This window comes from Nuphar pumila, chromosome 7 (assembly GCF_984573655.1).
Source record: "Nuphar pumila chromosome 7, dmNupPumi1.hap1.1, whole genome shotgun sequence".
NCBI classification, from domain to species: Eukaryota; Viridiplantae; Streptophyta; class Magnoliopsida; order Nymphaeales; family Nymphaeaceae; genus Nuphar; species Nuphar pumila.
The window spans coordinates 14,632,832-14,651,860 of NC_143255.1; the positions used below are offsets into that span (position 1 = coordinate 14,632,832).

Here is a 19,029-nt window from a genome sequence, read left to right on the forward strand (position 1 = left end):
GCACGGATTACTAAATCTAATCACTACAAAGATGTAAAACAATACTCAATAACACACTTAGGAACAAATATTGAGTTCTAAGGGGAAAAAAATGGGATTAAGGGTAACAAAACTAAGAGTGAAGTAATTGTTAAAATGTATACTCAAAAACATTATTGTAAGTATAAATATATATACTTATATACCTAGAGATACGTATACATATGTTATATGTATACGTATCTCTATATATAAGTATATATATTTATACATTTTCCCCTTTTTTACCCGAAAAGGGTATTTTAGTCCTTTTACTCTTTTGCGCATATTCCATTTGGAATATGTTGTAACTTTTTCTTTATTTTTTAATTTCTTTTATTTTTTTATTTTTGCTTTTTGCTTTTTCAAAAAGGTGCTTTGGGGGTCTCCCCAATAGAGTCGTTGGGGAGCCCCCAACGGTCACAATTGTGACCGTTGGGAGCTCCCCAACGACTCCTTTGGGGAGCCCCCAAGCACCTCCCATTTCTTGTATAAATAGGGGTGTTCCCCCTTGTATATTGCTAAGCTTGAGAGTCTCAAGCATTCGTTTCCTTCTATAAAATACATGCCATTGTGCATGTTTATTATTTTTACGCTTTTGCGTATTTGTTCAAGTGTTGTGAGAGTGCCTTCGTGCACATCTTTTTTCATATTCTTTGTGCTCGTATGTGTATTGTCTTTTCATAGACAATTTTACATGGTATCAAAGCAAGGTTGATTATTGAAGATCGTGGGATTCTCCTTTTTTTGAGTGCCTCGAAAAACGTGCCTTCCGATTCTTAGAGATTGAAGTGGTGGATCTTTCTTCTCAAATATTTTAGGAGGATCTTGTGCAAATTTGGTGTTGGAAATATTGTATTGGTACGCTTTTTTCTCTATCTCTCTTCTCTCTAATGGGCGAAAAAGAGTCCCATTTTGCTCTTGGTTTCAAATTAAATGGGTCCAACTATCATGTTTGGGCCGGAAATATGGAGGCTCATATAAAAGGGAAAGGCCTATGGGGATATGTTCTTGGCACTATTCCGGAACCGGAACCCAAGATTACCATAGTTAAAGAAGGCGAAATCAAGATTCTTGAGGGAGAAGAAAGAACCAAAGCTCTTGAAGAATACTCCAAGAAACACGATGAATGGGAAATGAAGAATTTCAAGATTCTCTCTTGGTTTTTCTCATCCGTAGAAACCAAGATTAATGCCAACATTATTAAATTCAAAAAGGCATCGGAAGCTTGGCATTATCTTGAAAAAATATACACCTCAAGGCATCTCTCTCATAAGTATTACCTTCAAAAGAAGGCTATCTCTCTCTCCCAAGGTGAAATGACGATTAGGGAATACTTTGTTGATCTTTCCTCTATTTGGGATGAGCTTGCAATGCTTGAACCTAAATGGAGTGGAGAGGCAATTGAGCTCCGTCATAAGCAACTTGAAGAAGATCGGTTCTTCAACTTCTTAAATGGGCTAAGGCCCGAATTTGAGCAAATAAGGTCATCTCTTCTCTCCTCTTTCACCCCCCCTTCTCTTGAAGATGTTTTCACCAAGTTAAGTGGTGAAGAGACTCGTATGAATTTATGTAAACAAGGACCAAATGTTCTTGCGGTCCCTTGTAATATTGAAGAACATAGTGAGGTCAATGCCGTATCAAGACCTGGAAACAATGTAAAAACCTATCGTCCCCCTCATTTTAAATTCCAAAATCAAGGTGAAAATGCTGGTCAAAGAGGAAGAAGGGACTATAGCAAAACTATTTGTCATTTTTGTAAAGAACCGGGACACATCAAACCCGTATGTCCTAAATGGAAGAGACTTCTAGCTATGGCTACTACTGGGGTACCACAGAAGGATGAGGCATCTTCAAGTGGGACCCTTTCTATAAATCAAATAGTGGAAGCCCTTCAACCTCTCCTCAAGGGATCTACCTCCGGTGCGGCCATATCCACGTCTTCTCCTCCAGGTAAAATCTCTTGGCTTTTGGACTCTGGTGCATCTTTTCATATGTCCCCAAACTTTTTGTCACTTTCCGATTATTTGAAAAATCGTTCCCCATCGTATGTCTCCACTGCTGATGGAACCTCTCTTGAAATTAAGGGAATAGGTAATTTTGAAACTCAAGAGTTTTCTATTCCAAAAATCAGATTTATACCTAAACTTAACTTAAACCTCCTCTCTGTTTCTCAACTCACGGACCATGGCTGTGATATTAAATTCTCTTATGACAAATGCTTAATACAGGATCGCCAGTCCGGGAAGTTGATTGGGGAAGGCTTTAGAAGAGGAGATCTATACTATATGGAATCTCTTCAAGTTCCAAAATTTTTGTGTAATGTTGCCCGACATAAAGATATAAATGTATGGCACAAAAGACTTGGTCATCCTAATATCACCTGTAATGAGATATTGCGGAAATATAAAGAGTGCATACAAGCACATACAACAATGAATAAAAGAGAAACTATCACAAGTCCACGAAGGGACAATACAAGCACAAGCCTTTAAGAAGGCAACAATATACAAAGCCTCTTATTGAAATGAGAGAGGAGCTCACCAAGATGAAAATACACAAGGGGATCACCCCTATTTATACAAGAGAAGGAGGAGGAAAAAGGAGGGCCAAAGGGCCTCAAAAGGAGAGCCAAAAGGGGGCTCCCATAGAGTCGTTGGGAGCCCCCAACGGTCACATTTGTGACCGTTGGGGGCTCCAACGACTTCTATGTTGGAGCCCCTTTTGGTCCTCAAAAATAATAAAAATAAAAATAAAAAAATAAATAATAGAAATTACATTTGATCAAAAAGGAAAAAAATAGTTGTTTTCTAAAACAACTGTGAAATTACAAAAATACCCCTATCGGGTATTGATGTAATAAACAGAATATATATATATATATATATATATGTATATATATATGTATATATATATATATAATAGGTACATTTTAACACCCCCCCTCAAACTTTACGGGGGAAGGACGGAAAGTTTGCCGAGAAGAAACATGAACCGAGGAGCTGGAAGAGCTTTGGTGAAGAAGTCTGCCAACTGATATTCTGAAGTGACATATGGCAGAGCAATAGTTCCTCGTAAAAATTCGTCACGAACATAGTGGCAATCCATTTCGATATGCTTCGTACGTTCATGAAAAGTATGATTGCTTGCGATATAGATGGCACTCTTATTGTCGCAACACAGCTTGGAGGCTTCAGCAATATCAACTCCCATATCTTTAAGCAAACTGCGAAGCCATACAAGTTCCATTGTTGTGGTTGCCATTGCCCGGTACTCAGCTTCAGTGGATGAGAGTGAAACTTTCTGCTGCTTCTTGCATCGCCAGGCAATTAATGAGTCCCCTAAAAAGACACAAAAACCAGTAGTTGAGACTCGATCATTGGGATTACCTCCCCAATCTGCATCAGTATAAGCAAGAAGATTCAAAGGGGAAGAGGAGGATAGAAATAGCCCTTTATTGATGGTATTCCGAATGTAGCGAATGATTCGGAGAACCGCACTCATATGCACGGTTGTAGGAGCATGCTGAAATTGACTGACTGAGTGAACCGCATGAGTGATATCTGGTCTGGTGATGGTTAAATATGTAAGAGACCCAATGAGTTGTCGGTACGGTGTAGGATCTTCCAGAAGAACCCCATCTTCTAACCGTAACTTGGCATTAATAACCTCGGGAGTCTCTACCTTCTTATCATCAGAAATCCCAGACTTAGAACATATATCTGCAGCAAGCTTCATCTGTGACAAAATATATCCTCTAGGAGAATATGCAACCTCAATTCCAAGAAAATATCTGAGAAAACCTAAATCAGACATATCAAAATTATCTTTTAACATATTTTTAACATTAATAATACTACTTTGATCATTTCCAGTGATAATCATATCATTAACATAAAGCAACAAAATTACGATACTAGAACCTGCATTTTTAACAAAAAGAGCAGTGTCAGTATAACAAGCATGAAATCCTAATTTCATCATGATATCACTAAAACGATCATACCAAGCCTTAGGAGCTTGTTTAAGACCATATAATGCCTTTAAAAGCCGAAGTGTTTGACCTTAATATTTATTCCGGGTGGTGGATCCATATAAACTTCTTCACTTAAACTTCCATTTAAAAAAGCATTTTTTACGTCAAGTTGATAAATAGGTCATTTTTTGGTTGAGGCGACAGCTATTAAGGTTCTGACACTTGTCATACGAGCTACGGGGGCGAATGTTTCTTCGTAATCAATACCATATTCTTGAGAGTATCCCTTAGCAACCAATCTTGCTTTATATCGTTCCAACGAGCCATCGCTTTTAGTTTTAACTTTGAAGACCCAACGACAACCAATAGGTTTTTTGTGTGAGGGTAGATCAACTACTTCCCAAGTATTGGCCTTTTTTAAAGCATTTAGTTCAACTTGCATTGCTTCAACCCAATGAGGTATAGATTTAGCTTGATTATAGTGGGTTGGTTCAAAATAAGAGTGTAGAGTTATCAAACATGCCCGATAGTTGGGAGTTAAAGAGTCATAGGAGACAAACCTATTTGGGGGTATTGATATTCTAGAAGAATGCCTAACTTGTGGTTCCTCAATGGATTCGGAAATTTGAGAGTATTTTTCGAGGGCACTAATAGGTTTTTCTTGATTTCTTCTTGAGTAAACATTTATATTGGCATTGCTATCATGAACATTTGTATTTAAATTATGATCATTTGAGAGTGTTATGTCAAGAGGGGATACCTCGTGAGTGTCATCTATGTTTTCAAGAGAATCTTCTTGTATGTCATCAATAAGATCATATAAGAATACATAATCAATTTCATTTGTCTCTTCTATTTTATCAAAACCGTTTTCATCTTCGAGAAATGTTACATCTTTTAAAACATATAGTTTATCATTCTTAAAATCATAACATCTATACCCTTTTTGATTTTCACCATATCCAAAAAATACACATTCAATTGCTTTGGGAGATAACTTATCCCTTTTATGTAGTAGGACAAAACATTTGCAACCAAAAATACGAAGTCGATTAAAATCGGGTGAAAACTTAAAGAGTTTCTCATAGGGAGAAGCATTTTTTAACTTAGAGGAGGGCATTCTATTGATTAGATAGGTTGAGGTAAGAACGGCTTCCGCCCAAAATTTTTTTGGAATATTTCTAGACACAAGCAATGTTCTAGCGGTTTCTATAATGTGCCTATGTTTCCTTTCCGCTAGGCCATTTTGTTGGGGAGTCCTAGGACATGACTTTTGATGACAAATGCCATTTTGGCTTAAATAATTTTGGAATTCGTGAGATAAGTATTCACCACCGGAATCGGATCTTAAAATAGATATGTTACTTTGAAATTGATTTTGAACCTTTTTATGAAAATCTTTAAAGAAAGTAAATACTTCCGACTTATGACTAAGGAAATAAATCCAAACATACCGAGTAAAGTCATCCACAAACGTAACATAATATGAATAACCCCCTTTAGACATAACCGGAGAAGGACCCCAAACATCCGAATGCACCAATTCAAAAGGCCTTGATGAGAAAAAAGATCTAGTTGGAAAAGGAATAGACTTCATTTTTCCAAAAATGCAATCTTTGCAATTAATTTCTTTTTCCTTACAAAATTTGTTTCCAAAAGGAAAGAGATACATTTTGGAATAACTTGGATGACCAAGTCTTTTATGCCAAGTTTCCATATTTTTTTCTTGGACATAAGAACAAAAAAAATTTGTAGGGAGATCAAGATGGTCCATATAATAGAGGTCTCCCTTTCTATGGCCTTGCCCAATCCGCTTCCCGGACCGGAGATCCTGCACAAAGCAACCATTAGATGAGAAAGATATTTCACATCCATGGTCGGCAATTTGAGAAACCGAAAAAAGGTTTAAATTTAATTTGGGAACAACTCTTACTTTTGGAACAAAAAAATTTTGAGAATCTTTAAAAGAGCCAATACTTGAAATTTTCAAAAAAGTTCCATCGGCCGTTGAGACACAAGAGTCCTTTGAATTGATGCAAACATCACTAAGTGCATTCTCATGAGGGGTCATATGAAAAGAAGCTCCGGAATCAAGGATCCAAGAATACGTATCGGGTGATGATGTCGAAGCAATGGCCGCACCCGATGTGGAGGAAGAAACTTTAAGCATTTGTTGGAGAGCCATAGTTATTTGTCCAAGAGTTTCTTTAATGTCATTGTTTTTGCCTTCATCTTCTTTGGAGGTGGTTTCTTCAAGAGAGGCTACTTTAGGCTTGAAGGCTCCCATAAGCTTTGGACAAACGGGTCTAATGTGACCCGGCTCATTACAATAATGACAAACAATCATTTTTCTTCCTCCATTGTAGTTCCCTTGTTTCCCAAAATGAGGAGGCTTATAGGTTCTAACATTGTTACCCGGTTTGGATACGGCAAGGACTTCATCAACATGCTTACTCATGCCAAGCCTTGTCTCCTCTTGAGTGATTTCGGCAATAGCATCCTCAATAGGAGGAAAAATAGATCTATGGAGAAGTGAGGATCTCACTTGCTCAAATTCGGGGCGTAGCCCAAAAAGAAATTGAAACAATCGCTCTTGTTCCATTTGTTTTTGTCTTAAATCAACATCTTCCATAGAAACCCACTTTGGCTCTAAAAGAGCCAATTCATCCCATAGTGGGTTAAGGGCACTATAGTAATCTTGAATGCTAGAATCACCTTGCTTGGTGGTTCTAACTTTTTCTTGCAAGAAGTATGCTCTTGCAAGATCCTTTTGGGTATACATACCCCTCATAAAGGACCAAGCCTCATTGGCTCGACGAAATTTAGCTATATTAGCACATACCTTAAGCTCCACATTGTTCATAAACCACGCAAGGATTTTTGCGTGATTGCTTTCCCAATCTTCTACTTCCTTTTGATGATTTTCAATGGCCTTGAGACGAGCATCTCCCTCAAGAGCTTTTTCTTGATCTTCTTCCATTTTTGTGAGCATAAGCTTCGGTTCCGGAACGGTCCCCATGACATAACCCCAAAGCTTCTTCCCTTTGAGATTATTCTCCATTGCCGATGCCCACATCATATAGTTCTTTCCATTGAGTTTGAAAGAAAGATCAATCTTTGTCTCCATGATGTTGCCAAGAAGTGAGAAGATGTCCACCAAAATAAGAGATACACGAACCACACCTTTCCTTCAAGAATCGAGTGGCTCTGATACCATGTAATGAGATATTGCGGAAATATAAAGAGTGCATACAAGCACATACAACAATGAATAAAAGAGAAAATATCACAAGTCCACGAAGGGACAATACAAGCACAAGCCTTTAAGAAGGCAACAATATACAAAGCCTCTTATTGAAATGAGAGAGGAGCTCACCAAGATGAAAATACACAAGGGGATCACCCCTATTTATACAAGAGAAGGAGGAGGAAAAAGGAGGGCCAAAGGGCCTCAAAAGGAGAGCCAAAAGGGGGCTCCCATAGAGTCGTTGGGAGCCCCCAACGGTCACATTTGTGACCGTTGGGGGCTCCAACGACTTCTATGTTGGAGCCCCTTTTGGTCCTCAAAAATAATAAAAATAAAAATAAAAAAATAAATAATAAAAATTACATTTGATCAAAAAGGAAAAAAATAGTTGTTTTCTAAAACAACTGTGAAATTACAAAAATACCCCTATCGGGTATTGATGTAATAAACAGAATATATATATATATATATATAATAGGTACATTTTAACATCACCAAGTTATCATATTTACATTTTGCAAAAGACCTATGTAAAAGCTCTTTTTCTTGTAATGACTGCATTCTCGAAAAAATGCGCAGCTTACCTTTTGAGCAAAGAACTATGTTCTCTTCCAAAATTTTCGAAATTGTTCACTCAGATGTTTGGGGACCCGCACCTGTGGTTTCAAAAGGAGGTTTTTCTTATTATATAATATTTGTGGATGACTTTTCCCGTTACTCGTGGATATATTTTCTTAAGTTTAAACATGAAGTGTTTTCATGTTTTAAAAATTTTCACTCAATGATTAAGAATCAATTCAATAGCAACATAAAGATTTTTAGAAGTGACTCTGGGGGAGAATATCTCTCCAATCACTTTAAGGTATACCTTGAGGATCACGGTATTATTCACCAAAGGTCTTGTCCTAAAACACCTCAACAGAATGGGTTGGCTGAAAGGAAACATAGGCACATTATTGAGACCACTAGGACTCTTCTTATATCTCAAAATATTCCTAAAAACTTTTGGGCCGAAGCAGCCTTTGCTTCTGTTTATTTAATAAATCGTCTACCATCTAGGTTATTAGGCAAAATATCTCCTTTTCAGATTCTACATAAGCTTGAACCTGATTATAATAGGTTAAGGGTCTTCGGATGTAAATGTTTCATACTTACGGATAAGAATGACAAGCTTTCACCCAAGGCTATCCATTGTGCTTTTCTTGGTTATTCCGAAACTCAAAAAGGGTTTCGTTGTTACGATCTTCGAGAGGATAAGCTATATGTCTCTAGAAATGTAACCTTTTTAGAAAATGAGAGTGGTTTTGAAAAAAATGTTTCTCAACAAGAAAATTTTGATTACTCCTTATTTGACTTGTTATCTAGTAATGATGACATATCCAGTGATGATGATGTATCATTAAACCATGATGAGGAAAATGATGAAGATATTGGTGAACATAATGATCCAGAAAGTAGAGTTCCAAGTGAGCCTATTACCTACTCTCGTAGAAACCAAGACACCTTTAGAAGTGCTATTGATCAATATAGTGAGCTTTCCACTCCTCTTGACCATAGAAGATCTGAAAGAAATAGAAGACCTCCAACCCGCTTTGTATCGTTTGATTCTTTTTCACCCCGATATAGGGCTTGTCTTAGTGCTATTCACTCTTATTTCGAACCAAGAAATTTTGCAGAAGCTAATCAATGTATAGAATGGCAAAATGCCATGCAAAGTGAACTTAACGCTCTTAAAAGGGCAGAAACTTGGGATTTTCAAACTCTACCTATAGGAAAGAAAACTATAGGCTGTCGATGGGTCTTTAAAGTTAAAACTAAGAGTGATGGTTCTTTAGAAAGGTATAAAGCTCGATTAGTTGCTAAAGGGTATGGGCAAGAGTATGGAATTGATTACGAAGAAACCTTTGCCCCTGTAGCTCGGATGGTTACCGTTAGGTGTCTTATTACTATTGCATCTATTAAAAATTGGAACATTTTTCAAATGGATGTTAAAAATGTTTTTTTAAATGGTGATCTTAACGAAGAAGTATATATGGATGCCCCACCAGGCATGATAATTCCTAAGGATAAAGTTCTTCGTCTTCGTAAAGCTCTCTATGGCTTAAAGCAGGCCCCCAAAGCCTGGTATGATAGATTTACCAGTGTAATGTTGGAAAATGGTTTTTCATCATGTTATACTGACACTGCTTTGTTTACTAGAAAATCTAATGCAGGGATTGTAATTTTATTACTTTACGTTGATGACATGTTAATAACAGGTGATGATGTTCAAGGAGTCAAGGGTATTAAGTCCGTCTTGACTTCAAAATTTGAGATGTCAGACTTAGGTTTTCTGACATATTTTCTTGGAATTGAGATTGCCTATTCGCAACGTGGTTATTTTCTGTCTCAATCTAAACTTGCCTGCGAGATTATTGATAGGTCAGGTATTTCTGATGACAAAGTATGCGAAACTCCTGAAGTTGTGGGAGCAAAAATGAAGATTGACGACGGTGTGCCTCTAACCGATCCTACTCCTTACAGGCAGTTGGTAGGGTCTTTAATGTATCTTAGCATTACTCGACCCGACTTGTCTCATGCTATACACATCGCCAGTCAGTTTCAGCATGCTCCTACAACCATTCATATGAGTGCTGTGCTCCGCATCATCAGATATTTGAAGGGAACGGTAAATAAGGGAGTATTTCTATCCTCTTCCTCTGAATTGAAATTGCTTGCTTATACTGACTCAGATTGGGGAGGTGACCCTAGTAACCGTCACTCCACCACTGGTTTCTGTGTTTTCTTAGGTGAGTCCTTGATCTCGTGGCGATGCAAAAAACAACAAAAGGTCTCTCTGTCATCCACTGAAGCCGAATATATAGCCATGGCATCTACCACCATGGAAATAGTATGGATTAGAAGCCTCTTGGAAGATATGGGAGTAGTTGTCAAAAAACCAACCAAGCTTTGCTGTGACAATAAAAGTGCAATCTACATTGCCAAGAACCACACATTTCACGAGCGAACAAAGCATATAGAGATGGACTGCCATTATGTCAGGGAAGAATACTTGAAGAAGGTCATTGATCTGCCATACGTGACGTCTGAGTATCAACTTGCGGACTTCTTCACAAAAGCACTTTGTTCGCCCAGATTTCATTTCTTTCTTAACAAACTTGCGGTTATCACACCGTAAGTTTGAGGGGGGGTGTTAAAATGTATACTCAAAAACATTATTGTAAGTATAAATATATATACTTATATACCTAGAGATACGTATACATATGTTATATGTATACATATCTCTATATATAAGTATATATATTTATACATTTTCCACTTTTTTACCCGAAAAGGGTATTTTAGTCCTTTTACTCTTTTGCGCATATTCCATTTGAAATATGTTGTAACTTTTTCTTTATTTTTTAATTTCTTTTATTTTTTTATTTTTGCTTTTTGCTTTTTCAAAAGGGTGCTTTGGGGGTCTCCCCAATAGAGTCGTTGGGGAGCCCCCAACGGTCACAATTGTGACCGTTGGGAGCTCCCCAACGACTCCTTTGGGGAGCCCCCAAGCACCTCCCATTTCTTGTATAAATAGGGGTGTTCCCCCTTGTATATTGCTAAGCTTGAGAGTCTCAAGCATTCGGTTCCTTCTATAAAATACATGCCATTGTGCATGTTTATTATTTTTACGCTTTTGCGTATTTGTTCAAGTGTTGTGAGAGTGCCTTCGTGCACATATTTTTTCATATTCTTTGTGCTCGTATGTGTATTGTCTTTTCATAGACAATTTTACAGTAATACCTTCTAAAAACATCAAAAAAGAAAGGAGCTTACCCTTCTTCAACTTCAATCATATATAAATGAAGCAAAAAATGATGATTTTTTATCTTATCTCACTTCATTGAATGAAAATGCACTCTTAAGCAACCACAAAAGTCCTCTCCCTTGTGCATGGATTGGCACCCCAAATCGCACTCACGACTCCTAGGGTGCATGAATACCCCTCTAATGGCCTCTACATAAATGAGGGAGTCGGCCCTCAAGAGGTATTTAAAACGCAAAAAAAAAAATTATGAGTCAGCCATTTTTAAAGTGCACCGAAGGTGTATCGTACGATACATACGATACACACTCGTATCGCAATACGAGTGCATATAGTATCATTATTTCCCATAGTAACGATATGTATCGTACCGTATTGTATGATACGATGCAACATTGGCAATTACTCGACAAAGAAACCAGATACATTGCCAACAGCTTTTGAAGATGAGTGCACCGACCCTAAATAGCCCTCACAATGAGCCCAATTGGGTGATTTGTAAGTTTAAATACAATGATCACTAATACCTGAGCAGCAAAATTATTATTGTGGGAAAACCTGCATTACAGTTTACTGCTAACATAAGACATAAGGTTCTAACCTCATAACATGCATGATTGCACGTCAACAATTAGCTAAAACCATTGGAGCAAATTTTACTTGTTGCCATGATTTGCGAACACATCAGAACCTAATACAACGTGCAGAATGTGAATAATAAGTGAAAGAAACAGGAGCCATCCAGTACATTATATTAGACAATGAATTCACCATAATGACGTAAATCAATCCAGGAGAAAGAAGACTGGAAAACAAGAGATCCAACAGTGCAGAAAGGCTAAGACAAAAACTCATCTATATATGAAATACAGACCTGTAATAGGAATCAAGGGAGACACTTTCATAGAAAAGGCTTCCTGCAGACCTCCGTGTGTAACCAAGGGTCGTCAAAACTGCATTTCCATATACATTTTGTCCAGAGAAATAGGAAGCCCTGACATTTAGAAGTGGCTCCAAATCAACAATTTCTTTAACAGTAAAGAGATCCTCCAGAGATGAATCATAATCCAAAAGTGGAGTATCTGGAACAGGAAAATATAATCTAATCTCAGAAGAACTTTTGCCAACGGCCCTGTAATAGCAAAGTGGATATATAGTCATAATTTTCACTAGCTTAGTATTTCATTTAGAAACATGAAATGATAATTCAGTTCTGGAATGTCAACCTCCTACTTACCTTGAAATTAAAACTTGAGAAGAATCACTGACACCAAGTTTTTGGGCAATAACATCTATATAATATGCATTAGACGAAAGTTCGAGTTTAAATACTTCAACAGGATTCTCCATAGGGCAAGGTATATAAATAGCATTTGTTTGAAGGTTTTCTGTGGATTCTGAATGTGTTTCGATCAACGACTGTATGACATTTGCAGGGTAAGGTGTTTGTCTTGATATCCAGAGTTTGTCCCCTGAGGTACATAGAGAACCAGACTGCCTTGCAGACTTCGTTATAAGTGCCAAAGATATTACAGGATCCACTTCAGCTTTTGGATTGATGGACTTGCACAACTTAAAAAGCTTGGCATCGCACACAGGAAGGATAGAAGCAGGGAGCAAACACTGAATGTGACTTTTTTGCAGAAGTGTCGCTCTGAAGTGAGCAACCAGTGGATGAGGTAATTTGAGAAACTTGACAACAAACAGGAAGTCAGAAAATGTGAGTGTTAGAGAACACGTTGATTTTTTTCATCTGAAACAAGCTATGTTACATAACATTTCCAATCCATCATTGACATTCTCCAAAGCAGTTTAGTTCCCAAAATAGGCATCAAGATAATTAGACAAAACAATACCCTGAGAGTGTATTATGAACCAAAATGCCTGTGGCATGTCAATTCCTTTTAAGTGATAATAGCTCTCAACGAACAGAAGAACAGGTGAAATGCAGCCAATTGAAGACAAAAGCACATAAAAACACAAGAAGCATACTAGAAGCTTTTCACTTAGAAGATGAAACAAACTAGAGTTCTGTTGTCCATCCTTTTACCATACAAAAATAAAAGGAATGTTACTTCTCGTTCATGCTTTCAAATAATATTCCAAGTACAACAAGCACAATATAGCATAGCCACAAATATTGGAGCTTAGGAACTCATAATGTGTTTCCTTTGTGCTTTAAGCATAAGTTGAATCTTCTATCTACAACTCAAGTATTATTCAAAATAGCACAAGGATAACATATAGCATGGTTCTAAGTTCCAATTCATTGAAGTAGAATGCTAAGACACCAACCTCATCTGTAAATAAGAAAGAAAGGCATGCAACCAATTCGGCCCATTGCTCCCTTATTGTAAGAGTGCTTTCTGAGGACACATTACCAAGCTGCAAAAAAGTGAAATAGGAAACAAGAAAACATTAATTAGATGAGGAATGCCATTTTTGCTTAAGTGGTACTAGACAGCAACTTCCCAAGGAGGAGAAGGATTCATGAACCTTTACTCCAACAAATATTAGATTTGAATAGACCCAGTGGCTAAGATGAGGGAGTGTGCGCTCTTGGTGCTCCTTATTAAATATATATTGAATAGATCCAATGGCTAAGATAAGATGAGTATGTGCTCTTGGTGCTCCTTATCGAATATACTTAAACATTAACAACAACAATAATAATAAATCTTTTTTTTTCTTATCAATTATAGCTATACTACTTATAAGCTGCATGTAGACATGAAGTCATGAACCAAGTCAAGAACATTTGTACTAATTACTAAACAACAAGAAAAGCCCTTGTGCAAAGCTTAAAGCTAGAAAACACACAGAACTTGCACAAAATGGATAAAGTCAACATAGACCAATTTGATCAAGTAAACAATGGGCAGGTCCAACACGAAGGGGGTGCCATTCCATAGCACAATATTTGTATCCTTTGCTTCTCCCAGTTCATTATCAGGATATAAACTTTTGGAGGACTTCATATAGTATTTGGCTCTTTAGTTGCTTCTTTTCCTGTTAAATTATCCTCCTTATCATTTGACATTCGTTCAATCAACTCCCGACCACCTTCATGACCATGACCATTTCCATAAATTTGAGTGTTTCTCCTAGGCTGGCTAGGATATTACATACTTGTTGATTCCCAGATACACGTGTTTATATGACCTCCAATAAAGATAGATTCATGGCTTTCAAGTCACCTTGTCTTTGACACATCATTAGCTCATTCCTATTGAGTGGCACTTCTTCAACTCATCAAATCTTACATTCATTGATCAATTTGTGTTTCTTTAATTTGTATCCAAATGCACATAACACCCACGGCCAAAACTTTTCATGAATTAAAATTGAGCATCTTCACAATTAGTAAATAATAATGAGAATGAAAGACTTACATCCACAGACCTTTAGAACATCAAAGATAGCACAACTTCATTAACTGTCAGTATTTTCTTTCTGTCCCTACATTTTGTTGTGAAGCATGTAGGAATTAAACTTGCCTTTCCATCTCATTTTCTCATAACTAGATATAGAATTCATGTGATGAATATTTTCCCTCCCATCGCTACCAAAGTAGCAAATGGAATGCTTGAAATGCATTTCCAAAAAAAAATTAAAATTCTTGAATTCATGTCTCATGAAAAATATCCAAGTAAAAGCAAATGGCAACAAATAGGACATTTGAAATAATACCTAGAACCTATGTCACATGGGTGCGGGTGCGGGTGCGGGTGCGGGTGCGGGTGCGACACGGGTGCGGCACAATTTTAAAATTTTTGGACACGGGGATTCGGCAAAATATATATATATATATATATATATATATATATATATATATATATATATATATATATATATATATATATATATATAATTTTATTTTATTTTATTTTATTTTATTTTATTTTTAAAATGCCACAGCTGACAGCACAGTCTGTGTGTCTGTGCACAGTCACAGACTTTGACTTGACTGTGCACAGTCACAGGCACAGCACTGTGCACAGTCACAGGCACAGCACTGTGCACAGTCACAGACTGTGCACAGTCACACAGCACAGTCACAATCTGCACTGTGCCTTTTTTTTATATATATATGTTTAAATAAAAAATATAAAAAATTGGTTTTTTAGGGACATTTTTGGACTCGGTCAAAGTTGACCGAGTCCAAAATGTGGACGGACTCGGCCTGGACTCGTTGACCGAGTCCGGGCAGAGTCCGAAGCCGCACCCGAGTCCGCACCCGTGTCGGGGCGTGTCGACTCGGGTGCGGCACCTCCTTAGCCGAGTCCGTGTGACATAGCCTAGAACCAGAAAAGGATTCAACTGGTGCAGGACCCCAAACATCAAAATGAATAAGTTGGGATCCTGAATATTTTGTGACAAACTGGAAGAATATTTTGTGCATGGACTTATCAAACTTAGGATCCTGAATCATTCACCATTCAAGGAGCAAGAAATACGCCCATACAAAATTGAGATAATGTCATGAATCACCTCAATCAAGTACCATTAAGAATAATGAAGCATAATGCTTCCAGAAGACAATTCTCACACTGACCTACTTAAAGTCCCCCAGAATGGTAGTTTTTTACATTATGCAACTTAACCTTTTCCTTATTTTCAGTAACAAACAACAACAACAACAACAACTACGCCTTCATCCCAAAACAATTGGGGTCGGCGATATGAACCAACAAAGAAAATCATTCTGGGTCTTCCACATGAATCCTTCTCCTCCATTCATTTCTATCCAATGCCATGTCCTCGGTGAGGTTCAAAGCATTCATATCCTTTCCTATCACCTCCATCCATGTCTTCCTAGGCCTACCCCGACCTCTTTTAACTAATATATTTTCCCATTTCTCCATCCTTTTAACTGGAGCATCATTAGACCTTCGTCGAATATGTCCAAACCACCGTAAACGATTCTCTCTCATCTTATTTTCAATGGGTGCAACGCCTACCTTCATACGTATCTCCTCATTCTGAATCTTATCTTTTATTGTATTTCCACACATCCATCTCAGCATACGCATCTCAGCTACACTCATTTTTTGAATATGATGTCTCTTGGCAGCCCAACATTCTGTACCATATAGTAAAGCGGGCCTAATAGTCGTCCTATAAAACTTTCCCTTCAACCGCAATGGCATTCTACGATCGCACAACACTCCAGTTGCACTCTTCCATTTCATCCACCCAACCTTTATCCTATGATTTATATCTCCATCAATTTCCTTATTTTCAGTAACAAAACATATTTTTACAATTGATCCTACAAGAACTTGAACGAGCCATTCTAACTGAATACAAACAAAAAGAAAAAGGCAATCATGTATGAAGTGGACTTGAGACATAAAATGACTTAAAGAAATCGAGCAAAACAAACGACAAAATAATTGTACACTCAAACAATGTGCTAAAAATGAAAGGCAAAAGAAATAAGAGTGTGTTTGGCCATAAGTAGATTGCCAATGTTTAATAGATAAATTGAAGTTAAGCTAATTGTGTTTCATGCAACACAAAAAAATACACCAAATGAAGGCAAATAACTACGATCTTCTTCTATTTAAAATTTTAAGCATTCATGAAAGTGCCCACTTTTTTCATTTGTTGTTCAAAGAACATACTAAAAACTGGTGAAATTTTAGACAAAATAGTAGCCTTTGCACTACCATCCTCAAGCACATGAAACCAAAAGCACAAACCGAACTGATGAAGTAAAGAGGTATCAGCGAACACGGTCACAACCTTCTCTAATGCCATCCTTGCTGCAGACTGCTCCGCATCTTTCTTTCGAATGAAGACATCTGAAACAACCGTGAACTCAGGAAGTTCCAAGCGACAACGAAATTTGCACTGGCTCTGCTGTGGTATAGCCAATCCAGGACATAAACTCCTTGCCGATTCATCATGCACTTCCTCAGTACTATAGCATGCCTTGTTACCATACTTTTCGTTTAAGATGGTTTTCGGAGTAGCACCTGCCTTCTGGGGTGATTCTTTCGGAGTTTGATCCAGTTGCACCAAGGACATAGTATGGACTTAGCCTAAATAGAACGAAAAGCAGAACATAATTTGCCTTCTTTCAGCAAAACATGAACAATCCATATTAACCATAAAACCTAAAATTAAGCAGAGTTCACTCCCTAAGAACAGTCAGATACTTTAGCTGAGCGATAATGACATCTAAACCACAGGTAGGAACAAAAACAAAGGCATTAATACAATCAACAATATGCCTAAAAAACTGATAAGTGGAAGAAATGCCTCAATCAAATAACAGATTATTCGGTACTTTGAAAGTGGGCATCTCCTATTTCAGTTTCCTAACCGTTAGAGAGCACAACTAAATTGATTTGAAAATGAAATTTTCCAACAGTTGCAGATAACTCTTGAAACATTATGATCAAGCCTCAATGTAATAAAAAGCATACATCGATGTTGCCGCTCTTTTCCTTATGCGGTAATGAGAAGAAAACAGACACTCCCTGCCGAGAAAGTATCAATTTTATGCCTGAATACTTTCCATTTTCTATAGAGGAAATAAAAAGGAAATACTGACACCCTATATAATGAGAGAGAGAGAGAGAAAGAGCAAAATTCCCCAGAAGGGACTTCAAGCAGATGTTAAAAGAGGGAGAAAAGCAACCAAAAACAAACCCTGAAACCAGGCATAACAGAACAAAGATAAGAAAACAAAAACCCACAAATTATCGGAGACTATAATGCAAGTGAGACCACCACCAATCTCAAACCTCGCATAAACAGAGCAACTCCAACGACCACCTTAGCACCAAACCCCCATCAAAAGAATCGTGAAGAAAGATGACTGAAAAAACGAGTGGCAAAAGCAGCACAAGGTCGCCAGTGGCTGAGACACATGGGGGACAGGGTGGGCACGTCCAGGAGACGTGGGTGGCCAGTGGTGGAGCCAGGACAGGCACGTGCCCACCCTGACCTGGGAAACCCATTTAGGAGTATCGGGTCAGGATGGGCACCACCTGGGCCCAACCCACCACTTAGTTCCCCCGACGAGTCTTTCTCTCAACCTTAGCTCTGCAATTCTTCGGTCCGATGAGTATCTCCTCCAATCCGATTCTTTCAGTGCATCTGGGCAACCTTTCAAGGTGGTGGTCTCTCTCTCTCTACCAAGTCTCAAGCATGCAGTCCTAGTTCAATATTCGGCGGGTTCTTATGAGAGGGTGGCATTTTATCTTCATCTTCTTCTCATGCTTTCTTTTAGGGTTTAAGACTTTAGATTTTTTTAAATTTTTTTGTTAATTAACAATTAGGTTTTTTATTTTTATTTTTGCAAACAAAATGAATACAATATTAGTTTATGTGCTTTTTATGTTCAATCAACACTAAATATGATTGATGATTCCACATTTTTTATTTTAGTCAGAAGTTTAAAATTTTAAGTTTTCTTTAGTTAGCATATATATATATATATATGAAAGATATTTGTTTAGGATTTAGGTCTTTTATTTAGTTTTTATTTAGCTTTTATTTTTTAAATAGCATGAGCCATGAATATTTCATTAATTTGTAGGTTTTTTATATTTTTAATTAACATTTAAGTATTTTTATATTTTTTTATTTCAATCAACATTAAACTTGATCTCTTGCTTGATATTTTAGGGTTCTTTTTTCAATTAGTATATATATATATATATATATATATGAATGAAGTATGTTTAGGATTTAGACTTTGATATAGTTTTTATTTTTTAAATAGCATGAACCATAAATGTTTTATTAGGTTTTAGGGTTTTTTATATTTTTTTTAATCAATATTTAGGTATTTTGTGTTTTTTCATGCTAATCAATCTTAAACTTGATTCCACATGTTTGATTTTAGTTATAAACTTAGGATTTTAAGGGGTTTTTTTAATTATTATACATATAAATAACGTTTGTTGGGATTTAGGTTTTATATTTAGCTTTTCTAAATATCATAAACATTTAATTAGATTTTAG

At 37.0% G+C, this 19,029-nt stretch overlaps 1 protein-coding gene across 4 annotated transcripts in view; it reads right to left on the reverse strand.

Moving 5' to 3' along the window:
- HEN1 (double-stranded RNA binding protein-related / DsRBD protein-like protein) overlaps positions 1 to 17,921 on the reverse strand; it is a 49,767-nt gene extending 31,846 nt beyond the window's left edge. For 2 of the 4 annotated variants that reach the window (XM_090013750.1, XM_090013752.1), the window contains exons 1-5: positions 17,805 to 17,921; positions 16,798 to 17,096; positions 13,345 to 13,434; positions 12,287 to 12,741; positions 11,924 to 12,181 (exon numbers count right to left, since the gene is read on the reverse strand). In XM_090013750.1, the coding sequence (XP_089869876.1) occupies positions 11,924 to 12,181; positions 12,287 to 12,741; positions 13,345 to 13,434; positions 16,798 to 17,082 (1,088 nt within the window). In that variant the 5' untranslated portion in view covers positions 17,083 to 17,096; positions 17,805 to 17,921. Of the gene's footprint in view, positions 1 to 11,923; positions 12,182 to 12,286; positions 12,742 to 13,344; positions 13,435 to 16,797; positions 17,097 to 17,483; positions 17,497 to 17,756 lie in introns of those variants that run through there. The other 2 variants (XM_090013749.1, XM_090013751.1) reach the window with 2 other exon arrangements.
- Between the last annotated feature and the right edge of the window lie 1,108 nt (positions 17,922 to 19,029).